Below are 18,438 nucleotides of genomic sequence, written 5' to 3'. Positions count from 1 at the left end.
TCACTGGACTACATCCATTTCAAACCATCCAGCCGTTGACTAGAAGTGGGATTTGCATAAACAAATGGACATTGCCATGTTGTCTCATGGGCCCGTCTCCCCCGCACTCACAAACAGCACACGCTTACTGTATTGATCAACAGGCAGGTGCTGAGAGTACTAGAGGACATGGACAGATGACATCTTTGTGGGTTTCATTGCTGTTCCAAGAACACAATCACAACTTCAAAACAGGTAGTCACATACTATTAATTGAAACATGTCACAAAATAACTTTATGGGGTTTTCATTATGAAAAAGCTTACTGCTGCAAAGAACTTGTCAACTTGGAGATTTGCAAGCTGTGGCAACTCTCCTTTTCAAAATCACACGGTTAGCTTTTTAAATATTTGTTATTTTATTTAAATCTTTATTTTTATCCTCTACAAAGAGAAAAGGCAGTAGTTCAAAAGTCTTGTACAATCAAAGAAAAAAAGAATTAAATTGGACTCTTCATGAAAAGCAATCTTTTAAATAGTAAAATTCTGTAAAAAAATGACACAGGGGTTCTGAACATATTTACAATTCTCTAACAAACCTTCGGACTCCATGCGAAAATGAGTGAACACATAATATTATAGAACTCTTTCAACAAAACCCATTAAGTCTCAATCAGGACACATATGATTTGTTTGAAGGGTGTGTTTGTGTGTGTGTCAGTGGATTTTGGAGGGAATGTCTACGTTCATGAACTACTCACTAAGGATTCAAAATGTCATACGTTTCTCCAACAAGCAAAACGCTAGAACAGAATCAAAATATGGACGTACACACTTACCCATATACACACACACTCAGAAACACACAATCTCTCAATCACACGTATACAAACAAACAAAAACAAAAAACTTCAACCCCACATGGGTGAAAATAAAATACAGTTTTATAGCCACAAATTCTGCCATTCTGTCTTTCCTCATAACAAGTAGATAATCATTTACACAGTACAAAACTGACTGAACAGAACACAACGGGGCACTGAAATGGTCACCCACATGTCTGCTTGTGTGGTTTGGCACTCACCAAACCTACAGTTCTCCCGTACATCTAGTCAAAGTATGGCAATCAAGGGAGAAAAACAGGAGAGTTACAGAGCTAATGGACAAAAAAACAACTGATATTAACAGAGTGGAATTACTATAAATGACAAACTCTTATTTTACATAATATTTGCAACATTACAGAGTACCTCATTGAAATTCAATTCTGTAATTGAAATATTTTGTTTGCTTAATTTGTTGCTGTAAAAATGCATATAATTCTCACTGAGTTATAAGAGGTGCTAGAAAAACCTTCTTGTAACTATATTATCAGATGATTATAAAGGTAAATTTGAGGCATCTGGCAGCAGAGCTGAGTGATTAATTCATATGCTGCCCTACAGGCGGAGTCCAACGCTTTATAAATGCTAACGTCCTTCTACACTAAAGATCTGAACGCACAAATCCTCAGGCACAGATCAGACGCTTGCGATGCCTGCTCCAAAATCAACATGTCAAACCTGATCTCCTTACAGGTTGGACTTGCTTGGTGATGGTAGTACATTCCAAATGAATATAGGTCATGCCACATCTGATGCTTTTTGTTAGAAGTTGATATCAATGTTACACTGGCAAATGTCGGTGTGCCAGTGTGTCTCTGCCTGAATTTGCAGAGTTTACCACAGAATGTGTGCCGCAGGGTGCCCGAGACCTCCGGTCTTATAGGGCAGGTACTATATGTGCAGGCAGTCAGCCCCTGCATGCCTGACTGAACAGGAGCAATACAACACAACAGATCAGAATTTAACTGAATCATGTACAAAATAGAAAAAATAAAACAAAAAATCACCAATATATACAACTATCTTAAAGCACATGGTCACATTAAATACTCCCCACCCCCCAAAAAAAATATAAAAGCCATTTACAAAGTAACAAAATACATGTATAAAAGAATCGAAACATAAACAGACAAAACAAAACACAAAAACAAAATCAAAACACCTCACAGTATTGAGAGCAACTATACAAACACAGGCTACACAGAAGCCCTGGGACTACGCTCCCCGATGCAAACACCACCCTGACACAGGAGCCGTAGGACTACGCCCCCCGACACAAACGCCACCTGCCACAGGAGCGCTCGGACTACACTCCCCGACACGAACGCCACCCTGCCCTGACGGCCACCTACGGCACGGCCAAACGCCACACTCTACTGTGCTGTCAAGGTCTGGAAGTGCAGCACACTGCCTAAGATGGGACTGGAATTAACGCATACATATATTTAAGAGGAGATTTAAAGCACTTTATAATAAATAATATACGAGACTGTGCCCTGTTGAGTTGTATGTGTTTGGTCAGAAGGGGGAGATTATAGGCGAAGGCCTGCTTTCAGATTGCATGTGACTGGGGCTACTGCCTCTAAACCCTGACTCTGGATTTTCAGGTGAATGTGGAATGTAGGCCTATCGGTAATGGCGACCACTTGGTACTCTGCTATTTGCTTTGGGGGAAAATAACAACGAAAAAAAAAAAAAAAAAAAAAAAAAAAACTTTTCTTTTTAAGTCTTGAGCAACCTTCACTTTTTATATCCACAGGATTTCCTTCCATCCTGCGTTGCCAAAACAAACTCTGTTTTTCACTCTTGCACATTTACTTCTCATCCCTCTCTTCCTCACACTTCTGCTCCCTCCTGGCTGAGGAGGTAGCCCCTCCTCCTCACAGGTAAGGGTTGCCGGGGCGACGCAGCCCCGTTGGCGTGGTGGCGGCCCTTGAGGGAGGTGTGGTTGCCGTGGTGATGGTGGGCGGGAGGAGGCCGGGGCGGGTCGCGCAGGGACGGGGGAACGGCCGAGGCCTTGATGGGGACGATGCGCGTGTCCATCACCTCACAGTCCACCTGCATCATCATCTCGTAGCCTCCAGATGAGTTATACAGAGACTCTGCAGGGATGGAGGGATAGAGAGAGAGAGAGAGAGAGAGAGAGAAAGAGAGAGGAAGTAAGAAAGAGAAAGGAAGAAGGAAACATACATTAACCCTACCTCTACGGAACATTCATTAACCCTAACTCTACGGAACATACATTAACTCTACCTCTACGGAACATTCATTAACCCTACCTCTACGGAACATTCATTAACCCTAACCCTACGGAACATACATTAACCCTAGCTCTACGGAACATACATTAACCCTAGCTCTACGGAACATACATTAACTCTACCTCTACGGAACATTCATTAACCCTAGCTCTACGGAACATACATTAACCCTACCTCTACGGAACATTCATTAACCCTAACCCTACGGAACATACATTAACTCTACCTCTACGGAACATTCATTAACCCTAGCTCTACGGAACATACATTAACCCTAGCTCTACGGAACATACATTAACCCTAACTCTACTAGGGCTGCATCTATCGATTCTTTTTGGAATCAAGTATTCTAGCGATTATTTCATTGATTAATTGAGTAATCGTATAAATAAATAATAAATAATTTTGCGTACCTTTGCGGAACAAGCATTAAAAAAAACATTTTAAAAAGCCATGCAGTAAAACAATGAATCCACTTTATCTGTATTTGTAAGTGTCCACCAAACAGAAGAAGCAGCTCACCGTTGACGGACATGGCAGGCATGACCAGAGACATCTTGGGCCGCGACGTTTTATTGTGACTGATGGCGGGCAACAGCAGGTGATCCTGTGAAACAGGGAGGCGTGGGGTTAATACACACAACATCTAATGGAGAAGGAGGGGCGGGATTGATCCACACAACATCCAATGGAAACGGAGGGGGCGGGATTGATACACACAACATCAAATGGAAAAGGAGGGGCGGGATTGATACACACAACATCCAATGGGAAAGGAGGGGCGGGGCATAACACACAACATTGCATGGGACGGGAGGGGCGGGATTGATGCACATAACATCCAATTGGACAGCAGGGACTGGAGGGGTGGATATAAACATACACAACATCCAATGGGACAGCAGGGGTGGGGATTATTATACACAATGTCCTACAAGACAGCAAGGGTGGGGTCAGAGTTCAGCGCCTCACCCGTCTGAAGGACACCACGTAGAAGGTGTCCTCGCGTCGGTCGATGGCGTCCAGGAACTCGCTGTAGCTAATCTCAGGACCTGGGAAGACCTGCAGCTGGCTGTGAAGGCAGGGCCACAAGGTCAGAGGTTAAAGATCAGTAGTCAATAGAGAAGCTGGCCATCTGAAGCTAAATTATTGGGATATAACTGGGAATTGTAGTTTTTTGTCACCTCTCAATGGATCTGTGTGCCTGAATGGGAAGGTATCGGGAGAAGTTGGTCTTCTTGTGCTGAGTTTTCTGCTGAGGGGGGAGAGGAAGGGAAAATCATCAACAGATTACAGATTACACCATTTCAGCCAATCATCGGATGGCCTATACAGATTACACCATTTCAGCCAATCATCGGATGGCCTATACAGATTACACCATTTCAGCCAATCATCGGATGGCCTATACAGATTACACCATTTCAGCCAATCATCTGATGGCTCTATACAGATTGGCTAACTATTTCAGCCAATCATCGGATGGCCTATTAGATTACACCATTTCAGCCAATCATCGGATGGCTACAGATTACACCATTTCAGCCAATCATCGGATGGCCTATACAGATTACACCATTTCAGCCAATCATCGATGGTTTTATACAGATTACACCCATTTCAGCCAATCATCGGATGGCTCTATATAGATTACAATTCATTTCAGCCAATCATCGATGGCTCTATACAGATTACAATTTCAGCCAATCATCGGATGGCCTATACAGATACACCATTTCAGCAATCAGCCGGATGGCCTATAACACCATTTCAGCCAATCATCGGATGGCCTATACAGATTACACCATTTCAGCCAATCATCGGATGGCCTATACAGATTACACCATTTCAGCCAATCATCGGATGGCCTATACAGATTACACCATTTCAGACGATTTTTCCGCGATTTTGTCATAGCCGACAAATTTTCAGTGTCGGGCCCGAATATGAAAACTTGGGAACAACGCCGAAGGAGGGACACGTCCTGCTGGGGCCAAATACCTTACTGTCTATGAGCAACACTTGCTGGGGCCAAACGCCTTACTGTCTATGAGCAACACTTGCTGGGGCCAAACGCCTTACTGTCTATGAGCAACACTTGCTGGGGCTAAACGGCTTACTGTCTATGGGCAACACTTGCCGCCAGTGCTCTGTCAAACTGGGCTACCTGTTCAGATCTGATGTAACATGTTAGAGCGATGTGATGTGTGTGTGATGACATTATAGTGATCTGATTGTGTGATCTGATGTGTGTGTGATGTGTGTGTGTGTGTGTGATGACGTTATAGTGATCTGATGTGTGTGTGATGATGTTAGAGTGATCTGATGTGTGTGTGTGTGTGTGTGATGATGTTAGAGTGATCTGATGTGTGTGTGTGTGATGATGTTAGAGTGATCTGATGTGTGTGTGTGTGATGACGTTAAAGTGATCTGATTGTGTGATGGGAGATGTTAGAGTGATCTGATGTGTGTGTGATGACGTTAGAGTGATCTGATGTGTGTGTGTGATGATGTTAGAGTGATCTGATGTGTGTGTGTGTGTGTGTGTGTGTGTGTGATGACGTTAGAATGATCTGATGTGTGTGTGTAATGATGTTAGAGTGATCTGATGTGTGTGTGTGATGACGTTAAAGTGATCTGATTGTGAGATGTGAGATGTTAGAGTGATCTGATGTGTGTGTGTGATTATGTTAGAGTGATCTGATGTGTGTGTGTGTGTGTGTGTGATGACGTTAAAGTGATCTGATTGTGTGATGTGAGATGTTAGAGTGATCTGATGTGTGTGTGATGACGTTAGAGTGATCTGATTTGTGTGTGTGTGATGACGTTAGAGTGATCTGATGTGTGTGTGATGTTAGCAATCTGATGCCCTTGGTGAGCTACGTTATGCGTTTAGTTAATCAGTAGGTCTAAATGTGTGGAGTGCAGAGATGTAAAAAGTGAAACTCCTGCCATGTATTGGTTCTACCTGTGCACTAAGCACAGGTGATTTCGCTAATTAGCCGCTCTACCTGTAGCCTAGAAATCTAGACGCGCCCCAAATTACATTTGCTGCCAGGGCTAGTCTAGCAACTCTCCATTGGCTTGTGAGCTCCAGAAATCGAAACTTAATCAGGCCAATGAAATCGCGGTATAGAGTCGTTAGGGTGGGCTTAACATAATGATTGATGGCAGAGTTGCAAACGGTTTGGCTTGAATTCCCTGCTACTTGAAAACTAATAAGATGGATGTTGCTGCTGGCTTAACAGTGTGACACGAGTTAAGCTTTTATTAAGTTGGCAAACGCTTGAACTAGCCAACCAGCAGCTCGCTGGTGGGAAACGATGGAACTCAGCGCTGCCGCTGTCCCATTAAGTGCAGAGGGAATTTGAAAGACAACTGATTATCCCGCCCGGACTGAGCACTGCGAACGGGAGTGCCCAGACCCTACATTTTGATGTGGGTCTGGCTCTCGCCAGGCTACTCTACCTGGCCAGAGAGGAAGAAAACAGAGTGGCTATTAACTCCCATAGACTTCCATAGGAAACAATGGCGCTTTTCCAGGCTACTTTGGCGTTATGCAGAGCTCAAAAGTTCCTAACTTTTTGACATTTTGACATTCTTGAATTTCCCCTTCAGGATCAATAAAGTATCTATCTATCTATCTATCTATCTATCTATCTATCTATCTATCTATCTATCTATCTATCTATCTACATTCACGGCTTTAGCCCCATTCACTTCCATTGCTTTCTGCCTGATATTGTCAGTGGTAAGTAGATCTAAGGTACGACGCTTTTTTTTCAATTGGCATATGCATTTCCTATACCAACTGCACTAGTAGATACTGGTATTGTTCTTTGAGGTTTATGTGCTGCTTGTTTAACTGATATTTATGCTTAAATGTTGACCGAAATTTCAAAGCTAAAAGTTAGCCTGCAAACCTTGATGTGGAGAGAGGCTAGCTTAAAGATAATGTTCCTATGTCAATAATGAATTTCAGACAAAACACATTTAGTTGGCCTATTGTAGTAGGGCAACTTTAGATTATAGGTTGGTTGTCAAAAGATTTTTATAATGCTAGAACTATATATTTCAAACTTGATTGCGTTAGCTTACGTTAGCTAGTCAGCTCATTCGCATACATAGTGTTAACGATATATGCTATGAGGGGGAACACAAACTTTATCTTGATAAAATACATTTCATTCAGCATGGTAACTCCTGGTATTCAGATGTGCTGGTTATCAATGGGTTTGTGATTAACGCTTTTCGGGTGAAAAATGGAGCAAATTAATGTGATTATTGTCTTTAAACCTGATATAGATTAGCTTGCTAGATGGGGAGTTTTATGGCGTTATTGAACTGAACCGTGGGCTGAAGTAGGCTAGTGTCCACGACTCGTGAACGAGGGTAGCCTAGAAATCTAGACGCACCCTAGAGGCGGCAAATTAATTTGCTCAGCCTGTGCGTCTAGTAGCAAACCATAGGAATTTGTATTGGCTAACACCGTGGATGTTATCCAATCACAGCCTATTTTGTTAGAATCTTAAGGCGGGCTTAACAGGATAACGACAGTCCTGCAACGGTGAACAACAAGGAAGGTGGCTATGGCTTAAATCTAAGAGCCGGGTTGTTTGAATCGGGCGTTACGCCAACTTTGGAGGAGTTGGACTTGTGCTTTTCTTTGAAAGTTGAGCAACACAATGCACTCAAGTCATTCCTTCAAGAAGGATGTATTTGCCGCTTTGCCGACCCGGATACGGATATGGTCAAGAAGGCTGGCCTATTGCATGCCTAGGCAGTTTGAAAGACAATTCTCTGCCCGCCCCTTGGATTAAGCGAGGTGAATGGCTCGATTCCAGACTATACATTTCAATGATATAGGATGGCCTGCCAGGCTAGAACGAGGGGATTTCAGTTATGAATTTCAGGGGAAGCAGTAGGAGCAAAACCTAGACTATTAGAAGTTATTGTTGTTGTTACTGGTGCGTGGCTCTTCCCTTGCCAGCCCAGTCCTGTGCCACCATCACTGTAACAAAGGGACAGTGCAGTGGCACAAGCGGTAGGCGAGTGTGGCGTCTGTATAGTAGCCTACAGTAGGAGTTTTTGCTCCAACTGATAATCGATTTCAGGTTTCAGTTCATTTAGTTTTCAGTAATTTTACATTTCGTGTTGGTGTTCTTGGTGTAATAATTTTGATTGCTTTGTCTGCCAAGTAATTTGTCAAATACATAGCAAAGTTTGCATGGAAGAGACTGACGTGACAAGAGGGCATTGCCTTTCATTAGGTAGTGATCTTTGTAAGTAGGACAAAATGTCTTTCTTTGGATAACTGAAAAGTGTAGTCAGGTTAATAGGGCATAGGTCACTCTGAAAGTAATCCCCAACAAAATTATTCTTCATGTTGTTATTGTTATAGTTTTTGTGTGGACTTGTGGCACCCCCAGCCTTGCAAATAGTTGGCTGTGTATGGGTAGCCTATGTAAAACTCTTGCTGGAGATGGCCTCTTGCTTAGGTTTCTGCTACTTACTTAATGTGTTGTCCCAAGTATACACGGAGTGTTACCTGCTCTGTTCTCTCCCTCCATTCTCCACTGTGCCTGTTCTGCTTATCCAGGACCAAGGATGCAGAGGACAAGAAGGGTGTGCGATATATGAGTGGAATGGTCAGATAAGATCATTTCTTATGTTTGAGGTCCACACAATGGGGCCCTTACCCAAAGGGAGTTGTGTTGATCCAGCATCTTCCACACCTTCCAAATATGTTGCATCCTCTTTACCATGTCCCTCTTATAGGTGTACAGAGTATATGGAGAGCTATCCATTCCTTCCACATTGTGTCTTTTGTGTAGTTCACAGACAATTGTTGTTCAAACTTTGGAAACGGAAATCTTTTTATTTTTTGGAAACCTAAATGAGTGTCAGACCTCCTTTTTATGTTGCAGTGTCACCATACCTTCCTTCCAGTCTTTTTTGCATTTGTTCCCGTTCTTGTTTTAAACACACATTTAAAACTTAATAAAAAATCTATTGAAAACCTAACATGTATCAGTCTTCATGCTGTAGTCTCACCAGCCGGCTGAAATACAAGTTATAAGTATTTTATTGAAACAGTTGATTGCTGATTGAGTTACAAGTGTGAAATTGAAACAGTGGGTGTCTTATCTTGCAGTATTGATCAAACCTTTCACATTTAAGTTGTTGTTGATTCTTATTTAGCCTATGTGTTTTTTTTGACATGTTTATGGCTAGTCTTAAAATGTTAGCAAGGCTGTGTGGTGGCCACCTTTATGCTATTTCTCTAAAAGATCTGAACAGATTTAATGCATTGATCAAACTTTTAAAATTTAAGCTGTTAGGCTACTGAATGCTATTCATATGTTCATATGCTATTCATATATTTATATATTTGATAGACGTTTATTGCTAGTCTTACAAAGATCAAAGTTGTGTGGTAGATTTGGGGTGGGGTGGGGGGGGGGGCACCTTCATCTTCATCTCACCAAACAAACTGAAAAGGACACTGGATATAATGTCCACGCACAAAAAGGATACAAAATGCATAGCCTACGTTTTGACAATGTAAGTAAAGTATATGTAGCGTGATACAGGCAAATGAAGGAATCCAATAACAGCTCATGTCCAGCAAGGAAACAAACGTTCAATGTTAGAACTACCAAAGAACATGTTTTAGATCGATGTTGCAGACCAATTACACTCGCAATATGTAATTGACACTATAATGTAAGCATGCGAACACGTAATAACACTCGTTTTTGGCTTGTTGTAATGTTTCCCGTTCAATAACGCACTCGCTGTTGTCTATCCGATTGAAATAACACGACACGCAAAGAGCTGTTTGGAACTGTTGAAGCGTACGTGAACCACGTGACCGCGTGTCGGCGACTTCAAAGAGTGTCGCAACTCTCTTTTTCTATGGCTCTGGACCTGGCTAAAGAGCTGTGCTAATTGCTAATTAGAATCAGCTGATTAAGTAAATGGCTGTAACAAAAACGTGGCAGGACTTTTACTTTGTGTAGCCGTACTTTTACACCTCTGGTGGAGTGTAAATCTGGTTACACATCTGGTGGAGTGTAAATGTTGTTGAGTGTCAGAAGAAGTGAGAAGGTGGCATCCTGTTGAGGAAGCGGGTGGCTGTGCGGTGCAGTGGTTTGATGCGACACCTGTGCGACTTGGGGCTTTTTGAACGACCACATCCTGCTGAAGCAGTGGGTGGGTGTGTGGGAGTTTGGCATACATACCTGTGCTACTTTGGGCTTTTTGACTATCTTGGGCTTCCCTCCAGATTTGGTGCGGTCGATCTGGTGGCGATGTACCCAGCCTCGCAGCTCATCAGCAAGCCTGCAGCAGAACACACACAAATCAGCATCAGCAGTGTGTGTTTGCTTGCTTGTGTGTGTGGGTGTGTGCATGTGTGCGTGTGTGTACTTGTGTGTTTGTACCTGAGGGACTCGGAGCGGTTGAACTGTCTACAGTCAGGAGAGTTGAAGTAGCGGTCAATATCCTGCAGAACCAAATCCTTCATGTCGCTGAACACACTACTCAGGTTCCTAAACACACACACACACACACACACACAGGAACAACATTGTTGAGAAAGAAAGTAAATCAACAAATAAATAAATAAAATGATTCACAGTGTCTTTCAAAGCACTCACTGTCGCCTAGCATCATGCAAAAATCAGACACCACACAATAGCCTTCCATAAGACCTGTGATGAGCACCGTGGGCTACACTGCGTATGCCACCAGGTGGGTTTGGAAGACTGGCGCACCTGAACTGGTAGGGGTCAGTGTCCGCCCCCCACCTGTCCTGACCACCTTCCTCTTCGGCGAGTGTCCCCTCGGCCGGTGGCGTCCTCACGCTGACGCGGGATTGGTTGAGCTCCTGCTCGTCCTCAAACTCCAGCAGGTGCCTCCCCGTGTGGGCGGACAAGCTGTCCTGCAAGGCCGACTCCAACTTCCTGTCCGTGATGCTGAGGGAGAGAGAGACGACACACACTCTGGGGTCACTCTTTAATCTGGAGTACTGATGCAGCTGATGATAACCCTTAAAGAATGTTGGAAAATTAACGTTCTAAAAAATATATGGGTTCATTGAATTCAACATAGAATTTTAGAACCTTCAATTGTTGCGGAACGGAATCTTATGTTAGAATGTTCAAAAACCTACACCTTTAAGGGTTAGTAGGAGGCTGGCCTTAAGGAATCACAAGCAAGAAATGTGCAACACAGAGAACCTTGCATGACAAAGAGAGCAAAACCTGACCGTTTGTTAATGTCAGAATATGTTTGTGGAATTCAGGGACACACAGACAGAGACAGACACACATACAGGCAGACAGACAGACAGACAGACAGAGACAGACACACAGACAGACAGACAAAGACAGACACACAGAGACAGAGACAGACACACAGACAGACACAGAAAGGCAGGCAGGCAGACAGACACACATACACACAGGCAGACAGACAGACACACACACACACACAGGCAGACAGACAGGTAAAGGAGAGCAGTGGTACCTGACGGGGCCGAAGCTAAAGGTGATGAAGAGCAGCACCACCATCACACACACCGCCCTCTTGTTGTTGTTTGATTCCCCTCCCTGCCACCGCAACACACAAACAGGCGTCAAGAGTGTCAGGCATCTGAACCGAACTAAACCAGACAAATCGAAATAGAAACAAAAAAAAAGCCCCAAAACTCAAACAGTCACAGGCACGCACACTGAACCATCACTTGCAGAACAAAACTAGACTACCTACGGCATACAGATCGAGAGAAGTACAGCATTGATCACATTTATACATCTTTAACAAATGAGGGTCTTTTTCAACAATGAATACAGAGCGCTCTGTCAGACAGTCAGGGCCAGCAACCACCACCCCCCCATTCATTCTGTCTGGATTCAAGGGTAGGAGCAGGCTTCACCCAGACTCTTTTTTTGTCTTTTTGTGTTGGGCCAAACTTAGACGTAATCTGAAAAGGAGAAAAGGTGTTTGGGTGTGTGGGTATTTAAGATTGGTGTGCAACATTCATTCTCTTCAGCACATCGAAGAAGGCACTACGCAAAAGCGTGTCTCTGTGCAATAAAAAGATTATTGAAAGCGAAGCCTTTTCTCCTTTTTTCCCCAACCTAACCGCCCTCATTCAGGCAGGTTCATTCGGTCTGGACCGTGCTGACACCATCTCTCTCTGTAAGCGGGCATCAGCAGAGCCCAGCGGTGGCTTTGTGTTCCCTGGGCACCTCTCTCTGTAAGCGGGCATCAGCAGAGCCCAGCGGTGGCTCTCTGGGCCATGCTTTGTTTTCCCTGAGCAGTGTGTCCTGTGGGAAGCGTCTCCTCCAATTAACCAGCCCACGGCCCAGTGGGAGCCTCTCAGACACCTGGGACAATCCTGCTCTAGATTAGAATGCAGCTACTGGGTCTGCTCTCTCTCTGTCTCTCCGTCTCTCTCTCTGTCTCAAATTCAAATTCAAAAAAAGCTTTATTGACATGACAAGAGCACTTGTGTTGTCAAAGCATACAAATCATAAGTAAGTTAGTGAGGAAACAAAGAGCATGAAAATAAGTAAGAATAAACAAATAAAAAAAGTAAATAAATATAAATAAAATAATAATAAAATAAATGATAAGAAATGAAATAACAATAATAATAATAATAATAATAATAATAATAATAAAAAGATTAGAAATTATAGTTCTAGATGAGATGGGATTGAATAGGATTTAAGGTGGTGGAGAGGTGAGAGAATCTGTTCTTGCGTATGTGCTTTCTAACCTTAATTTGTGGCACATATACACAAACTGAGCTGCTAGCTCAATTGTCTTTGTGTCCTCTCCTAAGAGGATTTTCATTTTGGAACTAGCATCTAGTGACATAAATTGTTTATTGTGTCTACTAAATCTTGCATAGAAGTCATTTCTCAGTAATTGATAAATGGGACACCTATGCAGAAAATTGAAGATTTCATCTTCAAACTCCATTGTGTCACAGTACTTGCATAGGCGTTGATGTTTTTCTTGCCATGATTTTTTTGTGCCGTCCTATTTCTATTTGGAGTTTATGGTCACCCAATCTGTATTTTGTAAGACACGTTTTTTGAGGTTGTTTCAGTGTTACTAGATAATTTGCTAGTTTGTATTCTCTGTTTAATTAGCTGCCCAGTTTTTTGTTGGAGTGAATTTCATTTTGCCATTGCGTAATGTAGGTTGCCTTCATGAATTTGTGAGTTTTATTTAGATTGGTTAGGTTTATTCCTGTATTCCTGATGTTGTCTGTCTGTCTGTCTCTCTCTAGAGCTGTCACTTTACGTTCGAAAATCTATTGCACAATCGATTGGACCAACCAACACAAGTTTCGAAAACTAAAATAGGGAATCGATTTTAACCAAATATGTACACTATTAATTTTAAACGAATTAAACAAATAAAAAATCTAGATGTAACAAAACTCACAAACAAGCAGTAAGCATTGCGAAAGCTAAAAAGAAAATTCCCACCACCGGAAACGGCCGTTTCAATCGGCTGCTGTGCTGCTGGTGTTTTGCCAAAGAATTGAGGACAACGCGATCAACCTCTGCGTCATGAGAGAGACGAGTGATAGGCCCTAATAACTTGAGGAGTTCGATATGGAAGCACTTCGGGGTTTGAGTATATCAAACTATGGAGAAGGACAAAGCGGTATGCAAACTGTGCAGTCGTGAGTTCTAACGTGAGGCTTAAATTTGTTTGACATTTCTAATTGTAAACGCAGCCACGTTGAAGCCTGCAGTAATGTTTTTTACTGATGTTATGGCAGTCCACTCTGCTTATTGTTTTTCGAGAATGTTGCACTCCTGTTTGTCATTGTACACGAAACTTCACGCCAAGAAATCATCAGAAATATTGCTGGCTTGTGCGTATTCAAGCACCCCCTTTACGTTTGTCCTAATGCCAGTTAGTTGTTCGTGGATTGGCCTATATTTGGCGTTGAAAATTGAAACGTCTTTAGACATGAAAAATCGATTTTACAATCGATTCAATGAACAATTATGTCTCAAGAATCGAACAGGATTTTTTTCACAAAAGTGACAAGTCTGTCTGTCTGTCTGTCTGTCTGTCTGTCTGTGTCTGTCTGTCTCTCTGTCTGTCTCTGTCTGTCTGTCTGTCTGTCTCTCTGTCTGTCTGTCTGTCTGTCTGTCTGTCTGTCTGTCTGTCTGTCTGTCTGTCTGTCTGTCTGTCTGTCTGTCTCTCTGTCTCTCTGTCTCTGTCCTCAGGGTTCTCCTCCTAAGACCCCTCTACCCCCTCAGGGTTCTCCTACCTCCTTGCAGCCGAGGCGTTCTCTCAGGGCCTGGTTCTCGCGTCGGAGCCGTTGGTTCTCCAGCTGAGCCTCCCTCAGCTGGGCCTCCAGGCTCTGCAGGTACTCCTTCTTCTTCTTGCGCGACTGGCAAGCGGACTCGCGGTTCTTGATCATCCGTTGCTGCCTCTTTAGAACCTTCATCTGCGAGCAGGGCGGAGTGACAAAGGTCAGGGTTCCGTTCCATGACTTTTCAAGTGCACATTTCTGTGAAATGTGCAGGTCATTTGTTAAATACTTTAGAAAATTAGACACACAAAAAAATAAAACTCCACACAGCACATGACTTTTCAAGTGCACATTTCTGTGAAATGTGCAGGTTGTTGGTTAAATACTTTAGAAAATTAGACACACAAAATTGTTTTAACTCCACACAGCACCTTTAATGGAGGGCATCCGTATTAAAAACAACAACACAGCTGACTGGGGTGTTACTCACGTCGATGTCTGTGTTGCCAGGCAGTGCTGTTGCAGGGATGATGGGCTTGCTACCCGGTAGCGTAGCAGCGTTAGCGCAGTGAGGCATGCTGGGAGATACGGGCTCCATCTTGACAATGGCCGGAGTGGAGCCCAGACAGACGGACGGAGAGATGACCACTGGGAGAGGAAAGGGTTAAAACGAACAATTACTGACCACTCAGAGGAAAGGGTTAAAACAGACAATTACTGACCACTCAAGAGTAAAGGGTTAACACGGACAATTACTGACGGAAAGGGTTAAAACGGACAATTACTGACCACTCAAGAGTAAAGGGTTAACGCGGACAATTACTGACCATTGTAAAAGGACACAAGCACTTTTGTTGACTCTGTGTGTGGATGCGTGTGTGTGTGTGTGTGCGTGTGTGTGTATGAGTGAATGTCTGTGTGCTTGTACGTTTGTGTGTGTGTGTGTGTGTGTGTGTGTGTGTGTGTGTGTATGTTTGAAGTCTGCCACAAGACGCTCGATTAATACCCCTGTCCTGTCCTGTCCACATTAAATTCACCACATCCACCCCAACTCAGGAAACCAGCACTGGCTGCTCGTTAAGTCCAATTAGTCTCACCGAGACCTCTGAACCTGGCCAACGGCGATAAGAACAATACCAGCTGGGGCGGAAGTGAGCTTAGGTGTCTTGGGTTTGTGAGTGTGTGCATGTCTGTGTGTGTGTGTGTGCATGTCTGTGTGTGTGTGTGTGCATGTCTGTGTGTGTGTGTGTGCATGTCTGTGTGTGTGTGTGTGTGTGCATGTCTGTGTGTGTGTGTGTGTGTCTGTGTGTGTGTGTGTGCGCATGTCTGAGTGTGTGTATGTCAATTAGTCTCACTGAGACATCTCTGAACTTGGCAAACAAAAGCAGCTACTGCGTATGTGTGTGCATGCACATTCTTAGGCGCGTTTGAGGGAGAGAGTGAGTGTGTGTGTGTGTGTGTGGGTGGTGTCAATGTGAGCAAGTTTGTGTGAACTGCTATGCAATTCTGTGAGTGTGGAATGAGGATGTATGTGAGGGTGAGTGTGTGTGTGTGTGTGTGTGTGTGTGTGTAAGCAAGAGCATGTAGGGGTGTGTGTAGGGGTATACATGCAATTAACTGAATGCGAGCATGTTAGCTTGTGGGTGTGTGAACTTTTGCATGTGCAAGCAGGAAAGAGTAAATTGTGTTTGCGTGAGTGTATGTGTACACACGTGTGTGTGTGTGTGTGTTCACACACGTGTGTGTGTGTGTGTGTGTGCGTTTACCTGGTCGGCTCTGTCCCTGCAGGATGAGGGCTTTAGCTGGGCTGGGTGCCTGGGGAACGGGCAGGGCGGCCACACACACTGGCCTCGGCTGGATGGGAGGCTTACTGCTCAGGATGGAGCTGGCCTTCAGATTCCCTACACATGGAATAACTAGAGAGAGAGAGAGAGAGAGAGAGAGAGAGAGAGAGAGAGAGAGAGAGAGAGAGAGAGAGAGAGAGAGAGAGAGAGAGAGGGAGAGGGAGAGGGAGAGGGAGAGGGAGGGGGGGTTGGAGATGGAGGGAGAGGAAGAGGGAGAGAGGGGAAAAGAACAATAAATATAGGGGATAGATGGATCAGATGGAGGGAGAGAGAGAACAAAGAGAATGAGAATAAAGAAACGCACAGAGAAGAGGTGACTACTGACATGTTTAAACTAGCTTCCTCCTCTGAAAGTGACTACTGACATGTTTAAACTAGCTTCCCCCTCTGAAAGTGACTACCGACATGTTTAAACTAGCTTCCCCCTCTGAAAGTGACTACCGACATGTTTAAACTAGCTTCCCCCTCTGAAAGTGACTACCGACATGTTTAAACTAGCTTCCTCCTCTGAAAGTGTCTACTGACATGTTTAAACTAGCTTCCTCCTCTGAAAGTGACTACTGACATGTTTAAACTAGCTTCCTCCTCTGAAAGTGTCTACCGACATGTTTAAACTAGCTTCCCCCTCTGAAAGTGACTACCGACATGTTTAAACTAGCTTCCCCTCTGAAAGTGTCTACTGACATGTTTAAACTAGCTTCCCCCTCTGAAAGTGACTACCGACATGTTTAAACTAGCTTCCCCCTCTGAAAGTGACTACCGACATGTTTAAACTAGCTTCCTCCTCTGAAAGTGTCTACTGACATGTTTAAACTAGCTTCCTCCTCTGAAAGCAAACTTTAGCAAATTGTTGATACATTCCAGCAAGTTCTATACAAAGCTGTGGCATCATGAGAGAAAAAATGTGTTACATTTCACAGAAACTGTATTCTAACAACCTCATTAGAACACTGACTGTGCCGCCACCCCCCCACACACACACACACACACACACACACACACACACACACACACACAGGAAACTAGATGCTATCAAAAACTCAGCACTCGTCCCTCCGGAACATAGACCTTGAGGTTACCCTCCCACCCCCGCTTTCCCTCTCTCTCCCATTCCTTTCCCTTCAGAGTTACATAATGAAACCTGACTCGGCAGACTACAGCACACACACACACACACACACACACACACACACACACACACACACACAGAATGTGAAGTATGAGTCAGGAAGTGGGCAAACTGGATAACACCAAAGTTCTTTTAGGCAAGTCCCTCCACTCGGCGGCCATATACCAACGTTTTATGGGCACTCATCGGGCAGTCTTTGGGTCGAACTGCGCGTGCGCAAGGCTTCACGACACCAATCTTGCTCCAGCGGGCGAGATCACAACACATGATTGGCACGATGTCTTCACAACACACCATATGATTGGCTCAATGTATTCACATCACACCACATGATTGGCTCAATGTATTCACATGTCGACGCTTTGCCGAGGAAGGGGTGGGATATGTGTAGACAACGGGCCATATTGGCGTGACAAACTAGCCCCATGCATTTCTATGGAGTATTTTTTGAGTGCTGGGTCTCCACATTAGAAAGTCTCTGATAACGCTCATGTAAAATCCCATAAGGAGTGTGTGTGTGTGTGTGTGCGGTGCGTGGTATGCAGTCTAACTGGAGAAGCTGAAAATGCAAATTCAAAGGCCAGAAAGTCAAGAAAGTGTCCCCTTCAGCCTTAGGACACCAGTAGATGCATAGCACGCACACACACACACTGTGAGGTATGAAAGTGTCCCCTTCAGCCTTAGGACACCAGTAGGTGCTCTGTCAGCACTTCAAAGCCCCGTGTTCTGCTCTGAGTTAAGGGTCTGTGATGTCCTCTGACCAAGTCAGTGACACACGGTCATCTGCTGTTGCAGATGACACTTGGCCTCCTGGGAAACGCAGTCCTGCTGCTCTGTCCTGAAATGACAGCAGTGGACAACAACTCTGACCTAACAAGAGTTGCTCCTGACAGACTGCCACCTGTGTCTGTGTGTGTGTGTAACTTGCAGGAGAGTCAGGTAGCTTTTCTGAACATTATGGGGTGGTTTCTCATACAGTCCAGCAATAACAGAGAATCTCAGTGCAAATCTCACACAACTGAAGTGCTCCGGTCGTGACCCACATG

At 44.0% G+C, this 18,438-nt stretch overlaps 1 protein-coding gene across 1 annotated transcript in view; it reads right to left on the bottom strand.

Annotated features, from left to right (window-relative positions):
- Positions 1-373: 373 nt before the first annotated feature.
- Positions 374-18,438, bottom strand: part of atf6b (activating transcription factor 6 beta) — a 25,399-nt gene continuing 7,334 nt past the window's right edge. The window contains exons 7-17 of the mRNA XM_048229292.1: positions 16,186-16,320; positions 14,910-15,067; positions 14,435-14,677; positions 11,656-11,738; positions 10,902-11,102; positions 10,569-10,676; positions 10,368-10,467; positions 4,308-4,375; positions 4,096-4,195; positions 3,646-3,730; positions 374-2,964 (exon numbers count right to left, since the gene is read on the bottom strand). Of these exons, the coding sequence (XP_048085249.1) occupies positions 2,699-2,964; positions 3,646-3,730; positions 4,096-4,195; positions 4,308-4,375; positions 10,368-10,467; positions 10,569-10,676; positions 10,902-11,102; positions 11,656-11,738; positions 14,435-14,677; positions 14,910-15,067; positions 16,186-16,320 (1,547 nt within the window). The 3' untranslated portion in view covers positions 374-2,698. The remainder of the gene's footprint in view (positions 2,965-3,645; positions 3,731-4,095; positions 4,196-4,307; positions 4,376-10,367; positions 10,468-10,568; positions 10,677-10,901; positions 11,103-11,655; positions 11,739-14,434; positions 14,678-14,909; positions 15,068-16,185; positions 16,321-18,438) is intronic.

This window comes from Alosa alosa, chromosome 20 (genome assembly GCF_017589495.1).
Source record: "Alosa alosa isolate M-15738 ecotype Scorff River chromosome 20, AALO_Geno_1.1, whole genome shotgun sequence".
NCBI classification, from domain to species: Eukaryota; Metazoa; Chordata; class Actinopteri; order Clupeiformes; family Clupeidae; genus Alosa; species Alosa alosa.
This window is presented reverse-complemented; position numbering and strand designations above follow the sequence as displayed.